General features: G+C 34.8%; 1 protein-coding gene across 30 annotated transcripts in view; it reads left to right on the forward strand.

The window, feature by feature from the left end:
- The window catches only part of C2CD5 (C2 calcium dependent domain containing 5), a 69,536-nt gene that overhangs the window by 41,774 nt on the left and 6,983 nt on the right, over positions 1-20,779 (forward strand). For 15 of the 30 annotated variants that reach the window (XM_076343102.1, XM_076343055.1, XM_076343072.1 and 12 more), the window contains 12 exons: positions 1,861-1,956; positions 3,729-3,920; positions 6,798-6,984; positions 8,008-8,172; positions 8,503-8,643; positions 11,611-11,674; positions 15,075-15,136; positions 16,139-16,237; positions 16,658-16,747; positions 17,533-17,620; positions 18,695-18,781; positions 20,279-20,329. In XM_076343102.1, the coding sequence (XP_076199217.1) occupies positions 1,861-1,956; positions 3,729-3,920; positions 6,798-6,984; positions 8,008-8,172; positions 8,503-8,643; positions 11,611-11,674; positions 15,075-15,136; positions 16,139-16,237; positions 16,658-16,747; positions 17,533-17,620; positions 18,695-18,781; positions 20,279-20,329 (1,322 nt within the window). Of the gene's footprint in view, positions 1-1,860; positions 2,050-3,728; positions 3,921-6,797; positions 6,985-8,007; positions 8,173-8,502; positions 8,644-11,610; positions 11,675-15,074; positions 15,137-16,138; positions 16,238-16,657; positions 16,748-17,532; positions 17,621-18,694; positions 18,782-20,278; positions 20,330-20,779 lie in introns of all 30 variants that reach the window. The other 15 variants (XM_076342917.1, XM_076343020.1, XM_076342906.1 and 12 more) reach the window with 2 other exon arrangements.

The following is a 20,779-nucleotide window of genomic DNA, read 5'->3' on the forward strand; positions in this document are numbered from 1 at the left end:
ATTCCCTTTGGCTAAGAAAATTCCAATCTTGTGTATTTTGGTGGCTTAATAACAAACTTTGTGAGAGGCTTGGAGATTGGGAGAAATAATTTGGGATTCATCTAATTACTCGTCCTTCTCTCTGGCCCGGGAAAGGTTGTGTCTCTTTCTAGCTCCAGAAAGTAATCTGTGAAGAGCTCTTCCTGGGGCCAAGTATGTCTGACAGAAAAGTGCTCTGGTTCACTAGTTGTTTTGAATTGCTTTAGGAAAGTAACTGAAGCAAACTCTGACATCTGAATTTATTTTCTGTCAAGTTGATTTTGCCTAAATACTTCAAAGAAAAAGCACTAAAGATTTCCTTTTTTAAAGAGAGAAGTTGGAAAAAGAAGTTTCGTTTTACTCTGCAGTTGATAAGTTGAAGAAAGAGATAGAGTTACACAGTGCTTTCATGAGTGCACACCATCTGTTGGTAAAGTAGTAAGATAACCAGAAATTACCAGTCTGAAAGCCACGGCATTGATTGCTTCACATCTGTTGCTCCTTCACATTTATTGCTTCACTGCAGGTAGAAGGAAAAAAAACAACCACCAGATATATTGATCTTTCACAAAACTTGAAAACAATTTTTGGAAGTCGAGTGCTTGTGCTAGTAGAGTAGGAAAACAGGAGAACTTACTTTACAGACGAGGCATGGTTTGTATTCCTTATGCTGTCTGGTCTGGTTATGTCTTGTCTTGCTTGGTGTGTTAAAGACCATATTTACCTCAGAATTGCAATGTGCAAGTTCCCATCGCTGAGGGATGAACTTCCACTAAAAATGGAAGATTTATTCCTTTGCCTGTCAGTCTCCTTGTAAAAAGCATGAATATATATATTTTTTTTTTCTCCCTACCTTAACTATGAGGAGACAATGTACAGAGTGTAGATAGGCAGTCAGTTGTTGGGTTATTTCACACTTTCATTTTTCTTAAGGAATTTAATATGGTAGTATTTGATCATTGATACAATAGTGTATTAAAGTTCCCATGCTTACTTCCCAGTTCAGCTTTATTCCATGCTTAAAGAGCAAGGCTCTGTCTGTAAGTACTGGTCTGCCAGACATGTTATGTATGAAAAATTATTCTGGAAAGAGAAACAACAAATAAAAAAGGCACATGTATCATTTCTAGAAATGTGGGAAAGCTTTTCTCTGTATTTTTTCCAATATGGTATTTTAAGTACTGAATGTTAGAGATTTGTTTCTGATGTAACAATTTCAGAAATATTAAAAGCTCTGTGATCATAGGCACTTTGAGAGCTTTAAATCTGCTAAATCATAAATATGGTCAGTTACTTTACATGCTAAATGTACCATTATTGTAGTTGTTCTTAGTCAAATTTTACTGTTTTGCTACTTTTTATCCTCCAAGAAGCACCCTTGTCAGTGTTGTGTTGTAACTTCATTTTGAGAGTGAATGTTTGTAAGATGATGAGGCTCTCAACTTCCATTTTACTTTGGTAAACAATTACGCCTTGTTTTTTTTAATGTTTCTTTGCTTTTGTTGCTTGGCTGGATTTCTTTGCATTATTAACCATAGTATTGAAAATCATACTTAAACCTGGTTAGCCCTTGTGATGTTACAGCATATTATTTATAACGCAGGGCAAAGCTCTTTAGTCTTTCCATTCAATCCTTCTGCATCTCTTGCTTATACAATGGTTTAAATACCAGAAAAGGATTGTTTGTGAGATTTAATGGATAAAATTGCACAAATGCACAAAATTAGTAGTTGTATTGAATTAATTGAGACTTTTGTACCAGCCTTTTAATCTTAATAGTTTTAAGTAAAAGTAGCATTAAGTAGTAGGAATTCACTTTGTTGTAATTCTTTTCTCTTATAGTGAAGAGGTCTGTATTTTGTCCGCGTCTGGCACAGCAGCTGTACTGAACCCTAGGTTTCTTCAGGATGGCACCATGGAAGGCTGTTTGGAACAAAGGTTGTCATGGCAGCCTGGCTTCTTTTCCATAGGGTCAGAGAAGGGAGAGGTTGATTTTTTTCCTCAGAGCCAAGATAGTTCTTCTCTATTAGGGTAGGTTACAGTGTTACAGTGCAGGATGCGGGACCAACCACTTTACTGCTTTTCACTAACAACAACAACAACAGAAGTAATGGAACTCTGCACCAAATTAGATATTCTGTTTTTATTTCTAACAGTCTGAATAAGGTAACACATTTGACTACTAACCACAGATCATAACTCAGTTTTTTTCTTTGCCGCTCTTCAGGTATCTTTCTCAACTCTATATCACACTATAAAAAACGACAGATGTATGATAAATTATGTAAGCCAAAAACTGCTGTGGCTGTAATATGTGTATATATGCTCTCTATATACTATTTAAAAGCTGTATGGGAGGTAAAATAGCTTGGTTGTAAAAAAAAGATGGTGCCAGATTTTTATGAAAGATGTATGTTTTAGTTGACGTTTATGAACAAAGTCACAAAACTGAAAGAAAAACATGAAGTTTCCCTTTGTTTCTACTCTTGCAAATAAAATTTGAAGAATGAGTATTGACAAACAGTTATTTTGAGGAAAAAATAATTAGATTAACTAATGCATATTGGTAATTTATTATGTGTTCATCAGGATAGTCATCAAATACTTCAAGGGATTATTGTAGTCGTAAGTAAGGCTATTTATTACACCTTAGCACTTGCATTACTTTTTCCATAATAACCCTGCCAACATAGAATTATTTATTATTTTTCTACTTTGTTAGCAGGAGGCCATTATCTTCTCGTGTAGATAGACCTTTGAAAACTGTAGCCAGAACAAAAATATTTGTTTCTGTATTCACTGTATGATGGAGAGAAAGAAATAATCATGTTTATTATACGAAGAGAATTGCATTTTTACCAAAATACGTATTTCAGTGCTACTAAGAGTCTTGGCAAAGATTAGAAATACCAAAGGAAGGTAAAACAACTAAACAGACAAAGCCCATGTTTGAGACAAAATATGATAACTTACGCTCTAAATCTGTCACATTTGCTTAACATCTCTTCAAAATTCACTGAGAAGAATTGTTTATGTGAAACAATAAATTTGCAGTGATGCAGTTAGCCTGTGCTTTCCTTGTTCGTATTTTTATAGTGGTCATTCCTGGATATCTTATGGGGGAGTGGGACTACGTGTTCTAAATGAATAACGAGTTTACCTAATACCTTATCTTAGGAAATTATCTTGCTGTTCTTCTTACAATATATATATATATATATGTTAATATATATTGTGCTGCTTCTCAGTGGGATGGTTGGTTTGTTGTTTATGTTCTGCTCATTAGGTTTGTGTAGGTTTTTGGACACAATCCATGTAAAAGAGACTTTTCATTGTATTTGGTACAGCAAATTCTCTGTACAACTCTTGTACCATGGACTACATTTAGAAATCATAGTGCCTAAAGCCAGCTCAGTAATGTTTTAGGTTTATATAAGTCATTGGTCATTGTATGTACTTTTTCTTGATCCCTGCATAACAAGTTTCAATGCAAGTTTTATTTATAGCATTTTAGCTAGTAGTGTGCAGCCTAATTTTATTCTTCTAATTCATAAAATGCAATACTTGTCACATTGGTATAATGGAGCAGAGTATAGCTGCAGTGTATGATTTAAGTAGGTATCTGTAGGTGTTTATACACATGTGCACATATTGATCATTGTTAATAAGATGCAGATGTTTTAAGTATGTTCTCCATAATGTATTTTTAGGATTGAAGAAGCTTCACCACCAGGTTGTGGATTTTGCCATATACCATATGATGAATTGAACATGCCGTTCCCTGCTCACCTCACTTACTGTTACAACTGCAGGAAGCAAAAAGTTCCTGATGTCCTTTTCACCACAATTGATCTTCCTGTAGAGGCAATAGTTATTGGGAAGGGATGTCTTATTCAAGCCAGGTATCTATCAAAATGGTTTTTTTAGTGAAGTTTTGGAGATCTTTGAAAGAGTTCCTGTTGCTAAAATCCCGTATGTCATCAAACCTTAAGTTTTTATGTTGAATTGCTAGGAGTTAATGACAGTGCATTAGGGTACAGGAGGAGGAGGACAGCCTTCTCCTCCCCATGTTACGTGTCTTGTCTGTTGATGGACATCTGGTAACTTACCATGTTGATGGACATCTGGTAAATGTTCTGCCTTTTTTTTTTTTTTTAAATACCTATGGGGATTGTTGTATTTTGTCTGCCTGGATGTAAGAGTTTTCATGATTTAACTTGCTGTTTGGGGCTGCTAACGTGGTCAGATACAGCTATGGCACTGGAAAGTCAATGAACTGTTTGAATCAGTTGTGTTAATTCTGTGCCAATGTCCGTAACTGAACATCATCTCTGTAGAATTGTTGGCTATGTCCAGTTTATGCTGTGGTCTTTGAATTTGAATTTGGAAAAGGGAATAAGGTGGTTTACAGTGGGAAAGAAGGAAGGGTTAGCTATGTACAGTCTGTATGGGTGGCCAACTACATGAATAAATAACTGGTTGGATGGTTGGGCTGAGAGGGTAGTGGTTTATGGTTCGTGACCCACCTGGATGGCCATTACAAGTATGATGGAGACTGCAGTGTGACCTGTCTTGTTGAACACCTTAATGATGTGGAGGGGATGATGGACTGCATTCTCTTCAAATGTGCCAGTTACACCACAATGAGTGGGACCAGACAATATGATACCTGTCCAGTTTTGTCCTCCTCTGAGAGTAAGAGAGACATCAGAAAACTAGAGCAAGTTCAGTGGAGGGCCACCAAGGGAGTAAGGAGCACCTGCCCTATGAATAGAAGCTGCGGGTGCTGGACTCTCTCAGTTTTGAGAGAGGAAGGATTCAGGGGGACCTAATAGCAGCCTGCCAGTACCTGTAAGGAGGTTACGGAGCATATGTAGCCAGGGTCTTCACAGTGCTGTGCAGTGGGAGAGTGAGAGACAATGGGCCTAAGTTGAAGCAGGAGAGATTCAGAGTGGATATAAGGAAAAACTACTTACCCATGAGGACAGTCAGGCAGTGGAGCAGATTGCCTAGGAGGTTGTGCAGTCTCCATCTTTGGGGAGTTTTCAAGACCTGACTGGATAAAGCTCTGAGCATCCTGGTCCAAGCTCAGAGTTGACCCTGCATTGTCTGTACAGGAGGTTGGACTGGAGACCTCCTGAGGTCCCTTCTCACCTGAGATTTTTTTGTGATCCTATGATTATCATTCTCCGATTTCTGCTAGAGCAAAATTACTGGAGCCACTGTAGAGATGTGTTCTGTGCTCCTCCTTTGGTATTTTCTGTATTATCAAACTCTGTGTTCAGCACCATTGTGGAAATTGACTTCTAGTGTCACACAGTGGTCCCCGATCTGTGTCTGGAGCACCTGCAGATGTCCCATTTTCTGTAGAATGATTCCTTAAACATTCCCACCCCCCAAAAAAAAATGAAAAAAGAAAGACCTGAAGCTATAGTTAGAAAGATTTTGAGGTGAACTTGTTATGATTGGGTGAATTACTGTGTTTTCCTGATCATGTAATAAATGTGGTCCTTAGAAGAAAGCATCATCTGTTCATATCACTAAAACATAGAATTGTCATGTGCTCTTTTTGAATGAAAATTTGTCACTGAAAGTAGGCAGTCATTACACTGGTGTAGGGTTTGAATTTCAGCTTATGGGACTAAACCCAAAGAGTGGAATATGACTAACATAATATAGTCAGAGATGGGATTTCTGTGCTCTTTCTTTTATTCTTTTAAGATAAGTGTTTTTAGTCTGGTTAATACTTGAGCTGTGAGGGCACTTGTTTTTTTCTTTATTCTGAAGTGTGCCTTGAAGAACTTGTATTAATAGGAATTTTAAAAGTTCTACCAATGGATGTAATTTCCTTTGCTTGTACCTGAAGTGTTTAAGAGGTTTGCAGCAACAGAAACAGATGTTTGCATGTGGGGTCTTACTAGAAGAAAAGCTGAAAATACAGATTTTCAGATAAGACAGTCTCGAGTTCTTGTAAAGAACTGACAGTATTTTACAGTTGTGGCAATCTAGAAGAATACAACTCATCAGTTCTGAGGCTCAATTGAAAAGGGCCACAGTAACTTTCCCTTGAAATAATCTATTTTTGTGGGGGGGTGTTTAACAAATACCAGACAATTTGCAATAACAGAGAAGTTGTGTTTGTCTTCAGTATTTGCTTGACAAAAGTGAGCAGGGCAAATTTTTAACAGTTGCTTCTATATGATAGGAGTGTTAATATATTTAGCCAAACATCTAGTAGATGGTTATCTGGAATCTGTAGAAAACTTCTTTATGTTGCATAGTTACTCGGTGCTGTCAGACTATTATGACAAAAACCCTGTGTGATGCATGTTGTTTCTGTCTGATAACAGTCCTTAAGCATGTTTTAAGAAAGGAGACGCGACTTCATTCAGTGATTTATGAAAATACAGTATTTGTAATTTTTGTATTCTGCTTTGATAGGGAATATTTTTGAATGTTGCTGAAGGTTATGTATTGTTCTGTTTTAAAAAGTAAACTTAGTATTACCCATTTTTATTGTTAATATAAATATAAGGTTTCCTATTAAAAATGAAAATCATATCTTACTTATGGAGACTCGGTGCCTTAGTCTGCCTTGATCATCCTGATGAGAACTTAATATTTTGCAGAATTTTAAAATACATTAAAAAGAAACTGATTGTTGTATTAGGTTATACAATGAGGAAAAAAAATGAAAATACCCTGTGATCACTTTCAGTCTTCAACAGTCCATTAAAACTGTCTATCTGCTGATGTCATGTACTGTTCTGTATTGTCAGGTTATGCCGTCTAAAGAAGAAAGCTCAAGCTGAAGCAAATGCGACATCTATCAGTAATCTCTTGCCATTTATGGAATATGAAGTGCACACGCAACTGATGAATAAACTTAAGCTGAGAGGAATGAACGCTCTGTTTGGGCTGAGAATTCAGATCACTGTGGGTGAAAATATGCTGATGGGGTTGGCAGTAAGTACAGTTTTAAACTTGGGATTCTTTTGCTTTCTTACAGTATTTTTTCAGGACACAGACATACAAGTGTTGGAATTCAGAGTAACTAGAGATTAAATGTCATTTTAAGAATAAATGAAGTGGTAGAAAGGAATGAGGTGTCTAATTGTTGACAAATCAGGACAGACTGTCTTTCAGCACCAGAAAAAGATTTGAATCTCTTGAAACTGTTAGAGGACAAGGTTACTAGAAAAGGGGATGAGAGGAGAAGAAACTTTAAATGGTTTAATGGCATAAATTATAGAAAAATGATTGTATTCTTTAAAGGTCCTGTTAAAGAGATACCGGTCTCAAGTTGCATTACAGTTCCATGACAAATAAGGTCAATTAAGTCTCTCAATAAATCTTTTGGTTAGTTGCCAACAAGAGAAAGGTCTGTTGCCTCGTCTTTGATGGCACTGAAGAAATAAATGATAGATTGGAAGTGTCTTAGAGATAGTCAAGAAATGTTCTTTAACAGTATTTTCTGACCTCATTCTGTCATGTGGGTTTAGAAAAGTGAAGTATGCTGCTTCTTCCTGCGTCAGTGTAAGAGGATGCTTGGGTAATATTGACTGGCTTGCATGTTCTTTTGTCTGAACTGATGATCTGTTTTCTGTAAAAAAAAAAAAAAAAAAGGGATTCTCACAACTTCAGTGATACTGTAAATGGTTTGGCCAAGTTTTAAATCCTTGAAACCATCACTTGCCTATGCAAAATATACTAGGGCAGAGGTTTTAATTCATACATTGTTTGGAACTTTTAGGTAAGTTAAGAGCTCCACCATGGAAAAGACCTATGAGAAGGAGAGAGTTTATTAAAAGAATAGCAGTTATTTTCATAAGTGAACAGGAGAGATCCATTTATTATGGGAAGAGATCATGCTGTATGTACATGTCACAATGCTGTCCATTATAGCATAAGCATTATGGAAAACTTTAAATGAAAATATTAAAGTACATGCTTGTGTAATTGTCATTTTTCTTAATGACTTTTAAAAAGTCTGCAACAGGTGTGTATCTAGCAGCTTTGCCAACACCTGGTGGTATTCAGATTGCTGGGAAGACTCCAAATGATGGCACCTATGAGCAGCATGTATCTCACATGCAAAAGAAAATAAATGATACAATAGCCAAAAACAAGGAACTTTATGAGATTAATCCTCCAGTAAGTAAAGCTTTTATATTCTTAAAAATAAAGCATTCTGAGTGAAACAGAGATACACCATGTATATCCCTGAATCTTATTGACTGAATCATTTAGAACATAAGTTGTTTTTTAATAGAGATACAGATTCTTTTCACTGTATTTTGGGAACCTAGTGGAATTTTCAGATCTCAAGTCACATATCCAAATCAGTTTGTACTTATTTAGCTTTATTTCTCAGTAAAATTATTTTCAGAATGTTCTCACTCTTAGAACTGTTAACAAATTGCTTATAATTGAAATTATTTCTAAGCTACATAGAACAACGGTTAATTTTTATATCCTTTTTAGGAGCTACCTGAAGAAATCATTGGGTCTCCCATTCCAGAGCCAAGACAACGTTCCAGGTTATTAAGATCTCAATCAGAAAGCTCTGATGAAGTTACAGAGCTAGACCTTTCACATGGGAAGAAGGATGCTTTTGTCTTGGAGGTGATAAATGTTTTCAATACTCATTTTCATACTCCTCTTTTCCTGAAATACATATAAAAAAACAGAGAAAAGTTTTCTTACTCATCTCCAAAGACATCTTAAATTGTACATAATTTTTTTCCATTTTGTATCAGTAGAAGATGTTAAGTATTGGATTTTGCATTGTGTCTCTTTTTCTTAGCTATGCTTTAAGCAAATAGAATATATTACACCTAGGGACAATATCTGAAAAAAGATTGCCCTGCTATTCATGAACACGTAGCAATATCTAGAATAATAACTAAGAGCTTTTAAGAAATGCCCTTCTGCCTACTTCAAGCAGCAGTCATGACTGATCCAAAACTTAGATATATTTCTATAAACATTGAGGTTCTGTGTTGTCGCACTTTGTATTTAGCAAAAAAGCTTGTATATTTTTCCCGTTTCAAAGCTCTTCGGTTGGATATTCAGAATTACTAGTTTCCAGAACTGGTAATATTCAAAGCATTCAAAAAAACGCATGTGTTGAGAGCACATAAAAGAAGACTTGCTTTCCTGAATTTCAGCTGATGCTTTTCAGAGTTCAAGAATTTAAAACTTCAGAGAATACCTTCCAATTCTTTTTACAGCTACAACTAGAAACAAGAACAACACCTATAGATAAAGAACATAGATTTTTTTTACCTCTCTATTCACTAAAATTCAAAGATGTGATTTTAACACTGTACAAGTTTGAAGGAAAGGAGCCAAGTACTAAAGAGGCTAGAGTTTTGATCATCTTCTTGTAGATACAGGTATTACAAATACCTGTATTAGACTAAGAAAAAGAAAACAATTTAACTAAATTACAGCCTGAGGTACATTCAAGACTTTCTTTTATGTTAATCTTCACAAATAACCTTCTTAATAGAAAATAATCTGGAAGAAAGGTTGTAGATAGGGAGAATGAGAGCACGCTGTAATAACAGCAGTTCATTTGAAAACAGAGGTAAGAAAGGAGAGTGAAAAAATAACAGGTTGGGAGAGGTTGGTATAATAAATTGAGATTGGTTGGTGCATCTGCTCTTTGAGTAAATTTTTGCTCTCCAGCGTATTACAGGTATACTAGGATCAAAGTGAGTAAATTGGGAAGTCCCTAAAAGGACTTTTGATGCTAGTTAACTCTCACATTAAAAAGAAACGAAGACAGTTTTCATCAAGAATTTTTTTGCAGCTGGTCTTAACAGGTTTTTGTTTTAATATCATCATCTGTGTAGACTGACAGGATTGGAATTGGAATTGTATCCTCAAAACAAAACTTATGATAGATGCTCTCTGAGGCACGGTATTGAAATGGATGAGCCAATCAGAAAATACTTTGATAAATGCAAAAAGGATCGAATGCCTTTGTAAAAAATAGAGGATTGTGTGAGGCATTAAAAAAAACCCCAACCCAAAGACTGTTATACTGCAAGAGACCCTTTGGACAAGTTATGAAAAATACCAGAAAAACATAATTTCACTTCTAAAGGCTGTGAAATAGAAGAGAGGTAGCAATAATAAAAGCTTGGCATACTACTTCTGTCCAGTTGCCTCATAAAGAAGCTTGATATGTTAAAAGCAAAGATCAGCTGGTTAAGGACTGCATTATATACTGCAAGCAGAGTTCAGCTCTTTTTTTTACAGTTTTGGAGAATTCTTCCTTCTACCTTATTTATTAACTGTAGTATATGCACTTGGGGGGATAAGAGGAGATCTCCATGAGGAAGGGAAAAATGTAAGTACACTGTAGTGTACTATAGAGTACATTATAAATGGTACTAAACTTAGCAAGAAGAGTACATTATAAATGGTACTAAACTTAGCAAGACAAATAAGATTTGATGTTTAAGGACCGTCATTTACTGGTTTACATTACGTGAATGTATTGGTCCTAGAATATGTGTTCCTGTGTTTTGGTAGTTCAATCTTTATTTATAGAAAAAAGGACTTTTCAGCTGTGGAACCACTTACTACTGTCTTTGTTATGAAATTGGGTATCAGAAACAATATTCCAGGAGCTTTAGTGAAGCTCCTGACTCTGACCTTTCAAGAGTAAAATCATTGTTCACTGGAAATATGTAAGAAAAAGTGGTAAAAAATCCACTGTGATGAGGAAATGCTAAGAGGTGCTGAGAAGGCAGTTATGAGAGGTAAGGCTGTCGTCTTTTTTTGAGGAAGAAAGAGACTCCTCTTATTTTGAGAGGGAGAAGGGGAAACAATACATGACAGAGAACCCTTTAATACCGCAGTTAAAATATAACCAATTTCCAAAATGCTTGATAAGAAAATGTTGGAAGTTAGAGGTAAACTTGGATCTCTTGCAGATCAATAGGGCAAAATGAACCTAAAGACACATGACACAGAAATATTTACAGAAGGTAGCAGGGCAGATATGCTCTCAGTCTGATCTAAAATAACAAAAGTCTTTTAAGATTGGATGGAGTAGAGGTTATTTGGATAGGAAAAACTCATAATCCCCAAATTTACGTTTTCCTATTTGATTTTCTGCTGTTCATACTAAGCAAGGTTTTTAAAGTCCTGGAAAGATTTTTATGTGTCATTGGAATAGGCAGAGAATGATCACATCAATATAATACAGACCTGGAGCTCTAGTAGCCAAAGGTCGTTAGCTGGAAAAAGTTGTAAGTGTTTGTGTGGAACCTTGTTCAGCATTTTAAATTGTTTTAAAAATTCTCTTTTTATCATTCTTGTCTTATCTACTGCAGTTTCTGTGTTCTGTGCACATTGCTTTATTTTTAATACAATTTAATTAAGGGAACTATTTTTCAAGTGTTAAGCATATCATAGGCTGCTAGTTAAGATTCAGAGGACTGGTTGATGGAATCCTTTTTAAAAATCTCAACTTAGCTGCCAGATACAGATCTCTTGATGACAAAGTTCTTGCATCTTTCTGAGACTTCTGACTAGAACAGCAACATGATTTTTATCAGTTATTCCTTTTTCTAGATTGATGATACAGATGCAATGGAAGATGTACATTCTCTACTGACAGATGTTCCACCACCTTCTGGTATAGTTAAAAACATATTTTTCTAATTTATACTGTAGGCTGCAAAATGACAAAATAGAACTGTTTTTATTAAAAAAAAAAAAAAAAAGTTCAAGAGTAACAGTGAAGTGTTTAACTTGTCAGATATACCTGTGAAAAACAAGTCATTAAGCCTTTTATGGGGATTGTTGCTTATTGAAAACTGGAATAAACACAGTATTTGTGTGGCATTTTGTAGTTCACTGATTTGTACTGTTGCAAATTTGTTGTTACTTCATATGGGTATAACAATTGGACCTTTTCTACTAGTATACCAGTTTCTGAAGATTTTTAGACTGAATGGCTAATTTGTAGGTTTCAGGGTCAATGAAAGTAAAGTACAGAGAATAGAATGTTCTTTAAGTATTTGTAGCCATATAATGTGACATACTGGTGTTTTATTCCAAGAATGTTATTTAAAGTGAGCAATTTACCCTTACAGCACTCTTGTTCAACAAGTGCATTTGTATTTTCCTTGCTTTGTGATTGTGCCATGCTATCAATTTAAGTCTTTGTGTTCACTGCATTTGTAGTCTTTGCTGTTAAAAAAAGCAAGTCCAAAATGATTTGCAATTCTTAAATCACCCACAGCATTTTTATCCAAGTTAGCATTGGTCATTTTCTGTAGAAGGCAGTAAAGTCAAGTAATAGAAATAGAGTGTTTTCTAATTTCTTTGGTGCTTTTTATAGATGTATTTTTAGAAAGTGTTGCAACTCGAGAACATAAAACTGGTTAAAGTGAATAATTTTCAAAATTCAATCATGAGACTTGAAATCGATGTCTTTTTACTTCACAGTACGAATACGAATGTTGGGGCTGCATTGCTGGCAATAGAACTTTGTGAGGTGTCCATTTAGTTGCCTGCATTTAAAAATTATTTAAGAACCCACCATAGGGGGAGGTGTACTGAGTCATTCAATGTCTGCTTGCTGATAGGGATCAGGTGAGAATGCGTATTGCATTAATGTAAAAGCAATGGAAAAAAAAATGCCACAGAATAGTGTTCATAGTTCAACAGCATCCTGAAAGAACGTTACTGTCTTTGTAAACAGTAGCCTTTCTAAAACTTTTCTGTGCATTTGGCTGTTTGCATTTTGAGCCCATGTGTGCCTTCAGTGTTCGTAGAATTTTGCATCAGGATCTCTACCCATGTAAGAGCCGGCTTCTTACGCTTGGTTTGTATCAGCCACTAACTTTCTTTGGTTTTTCCTTTTTCTTATATTGGGAAGAACAGCGAAGCATTGCTTTGTATCAGTCTTCTTTATGCTATTTGTGGTTGTATAGATATCATTCATATCCTCCTCGATGGAACTTCTGGATCTGGATAAGGGGCTAACGTAGTTGCCCATTATATGGAAGTTGCTCTGTACCTTTGGTTGTCCTTGTCCTCCCTCTCTTACTTTTGTGAGTTTCCCCATGTTTCTTCTGAGCACATATCTGTTCCCTTCCTAATAATTGGTATCAGTTTTTATAATTTTCAGTACTGTTGAGCTCAGAACTATCCTTGTCATAATTATGTATTATTATCACCAAATCTTTTATTCCTCATCGATTATCCATGGTTAGGTCCTGCTGCAGTTGATTTTACTACTCTAAAATAAGGCCATCAGCAGTCACCTTATTTTATCCTCTTTTGCGGATAAGTTACGAATATGTTTGAAGCATACAATCCTGAGTTACAGATGTCTCCACTGTTAAAAGTGAACATTTATTTTGACCCTCTCTTTACAGTCTTATAATAATTGTATTTCCTTCAATGGTACTCCATTCTACCCCTCAGCATATTAGTTTCTTAAAGAGTCTTGGTGAAGGATCTTATCAAATGCTTTTCGATGTCCAAAGTAGACTGTATCAGTCAGATGCCTTTTGTCTACATGCTTGTTGACAGCTTGTGAGCCGTGACTGTTATTTAGAAAAGTGGTATCGGCTCTTCTGCGGTGTCTTGTTTTTCCATCCGCCCATGAACTGCATTTTCTGGAATAGCTTCTATGGGCCAGTAATACAGATACCTGTACTAGGCAAATTAGTAGGTCCCAATCACTAAAAGCACCTCGCTACGTGAAGATTAAAGAATCCTTTCCTCTGGTAGTGGGGTAATTTTAAGTTAGAGTTCAATGCCGATTAGTCAGCTGTTTCATCTTTTGGCTTTCCTGTTGTTTATATGAATCCTTATTTTCCATTTACCTATTTGTTCAATATCTCCTTCAGACACTTTTGTTTAAGGCAGGTTCTCTGATGGAAAATAAACAAGGGACTGTTTTTCCACTACCATGGTGAACATTGATGTAAAAAACCCGTGTGTTTTCTGCTCATGTTGTCATCTCTGCATATCATTCTATATCTTACTTGACTCTTCAACAAGATTTCTGCTTTTGATGTTAAGAAAATCTATTAATATTTATACCTTCCGCAAGCTGCTACACAATTTCTTTTCTAGCTTATTTTGTGCATTTACGTAGGCCCTACCAGATTTTTCTCTTTTGTGCTCATTTAGCTATATCTTTAGATTTTCAGCATTGCCTATTTGCTGTTTATAACTTTTCTTACCCTGCTGTTTAGTAATTATACTTTATTCTTTTTTTTGTCTTTTCAAGTCTCTGTTAGTAAGTGCTACATATTTGCACTCGGTCTCTAGGTAGTATCTTTAAAGCATCTCTATGCTGTCTGTCAAAGGTTTTTAGCTTTTAGCTTTTCCTGTCACACCTTTTTAGTAAGTTTCCTCATTTATACATAGTTTGTCTATTAGAAACTAGGCAGAGCAGTAGTGGATTTTGGGTGTTTGCCCTTCATACAAGAATGCTTAAGTATATCTTGATCAGAGCTAAATAATGTCTTTGAACGCTTCTCCCTGCTGAGGACCAACTAGTCAGGAGTTTCTTGTTTGGGTTCCACAAGGAGCGGTTCCATGAAGCCGTCAGGGAGCGTGTCTCACCAATTAGTCTTAGTATCAGATGACGTGAGTTACCCAGTCTCCATGGGGAGCAACTGTCACTGTTGCACTTCATGCCATTGTAGCCTCTGTCACGTTCCTCAACATGGTGATATTTCTGGCCTTGCTTTTTGGCGGTTGAAGAAATATTGAGAATAAGAATTCTGTAGTGAATTAGTGTTTTAGAAGTGGTGAGTCCCATCTTTCTATCCATTTTTTCACTGCAGTACGAATAACAGAAAGCATGTGTTTCTTTTGTATGTTATATTGTATTCTTCAGGTGCTACGTTTGTTTTTTGAATGTTGGTCTTATTTCTGATATATCATTCAATATTCAAAAACACGTGAGGGAGAATACTTGTAAAACGTCAAGTAAGGTCACATATTTTTCTTTAAAATTATCTTTATATTTCAGTGTGCAACATAGATTTCCCCAAATATTTTCTTTACAGGTTTTTACAGTTGCAACACAGAAATTATGCCTGGTATAAATAACTGGACACCAGAAATTCAAGTAAGGTTATTCAAAGAAAATGAAATCTTTTTTTCCAAGTTGTGTTGAAATATGCTGTAGTAATTTAAATATACGTTAGAGATCACTAATTTTGAAAGATAAATTAAAAGGATACTGTTGTGTTAGAAATAAAAGTAGTAAGAAAAATATGGTATGAGAACCTATTTGTGTTTTTTTCAGTGCTGTTATGTAACAGAGAACCTGGTACAAAAATACAAAAATTAGAAAATAATTACAGTAAATATGAACTTTAAGGTTTTGGGCATTTTTAAGAGCTTGGCTAGATTTTGAAGCCTCTTAAAAGAAACAAATTGTTGACTGTTACTTAGTATGAGATACTGCATATATAACATTAGTGGGTTAAGATGAATAAGAATTAGATAAAGCCAATCCAGTCAGTAGAGGAAAATTCTATTTATAATTAAGTTTAAATATTTTGGTCATGTTTATACGAGACTGAATTGTGTTGTACAGAGTTAAAACAGATTTATCTGAGCGAGCTTTTACACCTAATTGGCACAATGCAAGACTGTGCTTTGCAGAGGCACAGCTCCAACCTGAAAACAATATGACTGCACCAGCAGCATATTCTCAGGTTGATGGGATTGCCTGTGTATATATGACATTCCATTATTGTCTACATTATTGTACATAATTAACATATAATTTTCAACAGCAGTTAACAAAATACGTAGCAGGTAGAATGACTCCTTTATGAAGCAAGTAAAAAGAACATAGAGTATTTCATATCTTGCTTAATCACTTGTTTCATATATACATTAGTTCACAGAAGACTTGCCTTTTGTTTGTAAAATTTCATGAGCAGTAAGCACTTTACTTGACTTACTCTTGCTACAGTTTTTTCCTTTTCTTTCCCTCCCTCTCCCTCTCCCTGCCCCCCATGTTATGCATTATTTGCCTTCTTTATGAATTTTTTTTGTTTTTAATATAACATACAGGCATATATTGGAAAAAAAATAAGTGTGTTTGTTTCTAATTCAGATGTTCACAGCAGTAAGAGTATCCAGATTAAGCAACATTAACCTAACAAATCAAACCCTCAATAAGAACTTTAATGATCTCTGTGAGAATCTGTTGAAGGTAAGAATCTTATTTCAAACATTTTTTGAATTGTTCAAATGGAAGCGAAGTAAAATCAGGCTATACTGAAAATAACATTTTTTTCATAATTACTTTTCAGAATTAGACTACAAAGTGTCTGTAATTAGTTTGCAAGCTACTCTAAAGATAGATTCAGCCTTCTTAGTATATTAAGGATTTCCAAAGCTTTTTGAATTGGAATGAGTCCTTTGATTGGTAGCGTACTGTAGAAACAAATAGAAAGACTGCTACACAGTAGATTGCATTCTATCCTGAATTTTCACACTTGTAATTCTTCTTCAAGAAAAAATTACTATGATTAGATGATTTCTATTATGAAAAGAGTTTTGATCTTTAATTTCTCTGAAATAAACCATGCATTTTTTTAGCGTAACACAAATAATTTCTTGTCTTCAACAGAGCTTATATTTTAAACTACGATCTATGGTTCCCTGCTGCCTTTGTCATGTAAATTTTACAGTTGCTCTACCAGAAGATGAATTAGTTCAAGTAAGTAAACTGCTTCTTTTGACTTTCAGCATGTAGGCATGCCAGTTTTGGCCTTTAATTAACATTTGCTGCTCAGAGTAAACTAGGCTAGGATTTCATTTACTAGTATGTCTGGTGAATTCTGAAGTAAAACTTAGGGCCATAATCTTCGGTGAAGAAAAAGGATGACCTATGGAGTTCACCAGTTTTGAGAATCATGGGACTACATGGCATTTCATGAGCACAGTGCATCTTAATAGTGTGTATCTTTTTAGTTAGATGGCAAATGAAAAGCGCTGACTAGATATACATTAAAAGGTGTAACCACATACACTACAAGAATATGGCACACTAGTTTTCTAAGTATGCTGACATTATAATTGTCTGATTTTTTTTTTCCTTTCAGTTTCAAGATGATGAAATATGCTTCATTATTTTTAAATAAAATGTTTTTGTTAGAAGTATAGCATCATTCTTGTGATCAATTAAACATCTCTCTCTTTCTTACAAATACAATGATAATGAGTTTTTATGATTCTTTTTTGTGTTGGTTCACCAAGAAAGAAGGAAAGAACTGATGAACAAAATCATAAATGTGGGACAAACACTGTTAGGTGTATGTTCCAACATCGGACCTTAGTATTACCTTTTATGCTCTGCTGTGAAGGGTTTTTAATATGTCTACTGAGATGATTTCCCCCCCCCCTTATTTTTCTATGGAAAAAGCTGGCTTTTTTGCAAAATTATTTTTGCAGATTGCACAAGAGATTAAGTTACCTAATATGCCATATATTTCTGATTTGCAGATTGCAGTCACAGCTGTTGCAATTACATTTGACAAAAACCAAGCATTACAAGCCAACAAAGTCCCTACAGAAAAATCACAGCAAAGAGGTAAATGTTGTGAGGCATGTAAAGATAAGAGATAATCTTTTTCTTTCCTTTTTTTTTCCCCAGTACATAATGAGTCTACATTCTAATTTCAGTTACATATACACATTTTTACAGGGAAGTTCTATAAAATTGTGAAGTCATAACATAGAGGTTTTTAGAGTTCATATATGTGACCTCCAGCAGGATGACTTATCAAGTATTAGATATTTGCTTGTACGTAATCAACAAACTTACAGTAACATGAAAAAAGTTTGTTATTTCCTTATTCCATGTACCACCTTTCTTCGAATATTTTTCTCTAAAAAATTAGTGTAACAGATGATGACATTTCCCCTGTATTTTGAAACACGTGGTGTAAGTCATTAGAGAATACTTGTTCTTATAAGTAGCAAATTTTGTCCTTACTTCAAGAAGGCAGAAAATAAATTATTCATAATACTTCAAAAAAACCTCCAGAAAACCCTTAAGTAGGTCAGTAATATTTTTGGAGATCAGTGAAGCATATAGCATTATGGAGGGAATAGAAGAGACTACTGCAATCTGTGTATGTCATCTTGCTAATGAAGCACCATCTTATGCTAGAAATATATGTATGCAATCTGGATATGGGAATTTAAACAGAACTTTGAAGATACTCCATTCTGAAGAATGGAATTCGGTAGTAGAACAGAGCCATATGTTCTAAAACATTAGTTATACCTTACTTCTTAAATAGTAACAGTAAATTGTTTGTTTTCTTTTATGTGAAATAAATCACGTTACTTTTTACTTTAATGTATAGCTAACTCAGATCCAACTTCAGAATCGAATCTAAAATACATGAATTGACTTAATATTTTTTCCTGAAAATACTAAATCAAATCTTGTTCAACGGAACGCAGGTTCTGTTCAATTTTGCAGCTGGATTTATTGTCAGACATCTAACTGTTTATGCAGAACTGCATCACTATATGCATATGGTGAAAAAATCTGTTCCAGTCAGACCTGACTAAATTGAATCTGTAGTGCTTATTTTTACTGGCAAATCTTATTTTGGGGGTTAATTATCAATCGGGTATGTTTTCTTTGTTGAAGCATCTACAGACAATGAAGAACAGCTACAGTTTCCATTGGAACTTTGCTCTGATCCCCTTGCTTCTCAACCATTCTCACCAGCTAAAGGTCAGTTAAATGGAAGAATGCTGAACTACTGTTATTTACTGATTTTGAGTTCTGCTCTTTCATTGTTGGAGTAGCTTTAAAATATCTGTACTTTCACATGCTTTAAATATTCTTTGCTACCTAAGCATAATGGATATGTTCGCTCCTAAAGTCAAATTTTTTTGAGAGTCACATAAGATGGGTTGGCTAATCATTCTGTATATATTCTTTTGTAGCTTTCCTGTCTAGATAGATTTCCTCTATCTTTGCATTTAGAGTATTGAAAATGCTGCAAACCACTGGGTGTTGGGTGTCATTTGACTTAAAGAATTATAAATTACTTAATAATTAGGCTTGCCTCATACTGCTTTGCTTCTGTAAATGGCCCATATAAAATAACTCCATGTATTGTCAGCCTTAAATTAATCTCATAGTTTTCACGGTGGGAAATACTTTATCTAGCAAATACTGGTTGTTCAGCTGAGAAAAATTGCCTGTAATTTTTTTTTTTAAGTGAAAGGAGCCTAAACTTGCGTAGTAAACAATTTGTACAGTGCAGCATGTTTTAGCTGTTAAACAGCTGCTTTATTTTACCTGAGATAGAGCTGCATTTCAAGAATGGTTGTCACAATTGTTCTATGTCTGTATTAAAAATTAGGCCGTCATTAATTGAAATCAGCTGTCTTTACTTCCTTCTCCATTGTTGGATTATCTACCCACCAAAATGGCTAGTGATAGGAAATGTAATGTCTGTGAATTATTGTAAATGTTCTTTTACTAAAATGTTAGAGCTCCCTTTTTTGCCCATTACATAAGTTGTGTAAAGGAGGGTCCCTACCGCATTTATTTGTATTTTCAGCAATAATATTCTTATTTCTTTGTATTTTTTTTTATTTTTATGCATTTGTGTGTGCTTAACTTTAATAGATGACATGATACTGTTAACCTTTCATTTTCAAAAAGAGGAGCTATCCAGAAATACCTGACTGGTGTCTTTTTCACTGTTACTAGACAGTGCTACTTGTATAATGGGCACTGACCAGTAGAGGGTAGCCTGTCCACATATATCACTTTTTGTGATGTTCTTCACATTCCCTATTGTACTGTACATCACCTTAGAGGCTTTCAACTAGGTAGTTATTTCATCTGTCATTTCATCACAAGTAGACTCGAGGTTTCATTGTAGTTACATTTACTTAGCAGCTTATTTAATATATTGATACCTTTTTTACATACTTTTCTGTAAGATTGTTATTTTAAAAATATTTGTATACAACCTTATACAGTAATGACCTTTAGTAAATGATCATATTATAATTTGCAAGGCAGATTTAGTGAAGTTAATTATTTATACCAATTTATTATGTGCTATCAAAGTACATAGTATAGTGTATATATAGAAGATTTTTTTCTCATATTTTACTCTAAAAAAATTTTTTTATAAGAAGAAAGCTGTTGTCCTGTACTACATGACTCTGCTCCTATACTATCTGAATGGAATTAATTTTATCTTGTTAGAAGTCCTGGAGGGTGCAAGTTCCCACACAGGTATTCCTGCTGCTCAGAGAGGTGAGTTTACTTAATTTAGCCATATGCCAGAACAGAATGAGCATTCTTGGGATATTGGTATACTCTTTTTGGATGTGTCTTAATCCAGGAAGTGTTTACTAGTTAACTGAGAATGCATGCTCTGGTGTGGCTTAACGGTGTCATAATATTTTGATGTGTTTTTTAATTACAAAAGTCAGATTTGTTAATAACAACAGTGTGTCTCTGTCAGATATATTGATATCACTTTATCTGACAGAAAATTAGTTCCTTGAGAGAGAGCTTTTTTTGCTTGTGTTAATTTGAAGTTAGCATGTGTTCTTCCGTTTCTTCAAGATAATGAAGAAACGGTGTTTGCAAAACTTTATTTTTTTTAAAGATACGCAAACACCCCTGCAACTAATACCAAAAGTCATAGCAGAAACAACTCTGCTTCTCACTGTAATGATAATTGGGTGGGGGATATTGCAG

This window comes from Aptenodytes patagonicus, chromosome 1 (genome assembly GCF_965638725.1).
Source record: "Aptenodytes patagonicus chromosome 1, bAptPat1.pri.cur, whole genome shotgun sequence".
In the NCBI taxonomy this organism is placed as follows: domain Eukaryota; kingdom Metazoa; phylum Chordata; class Aves; order Sphenisciformes; family Spheniscidae; genus Aptenodytes; species Aptenodytes patagonicus.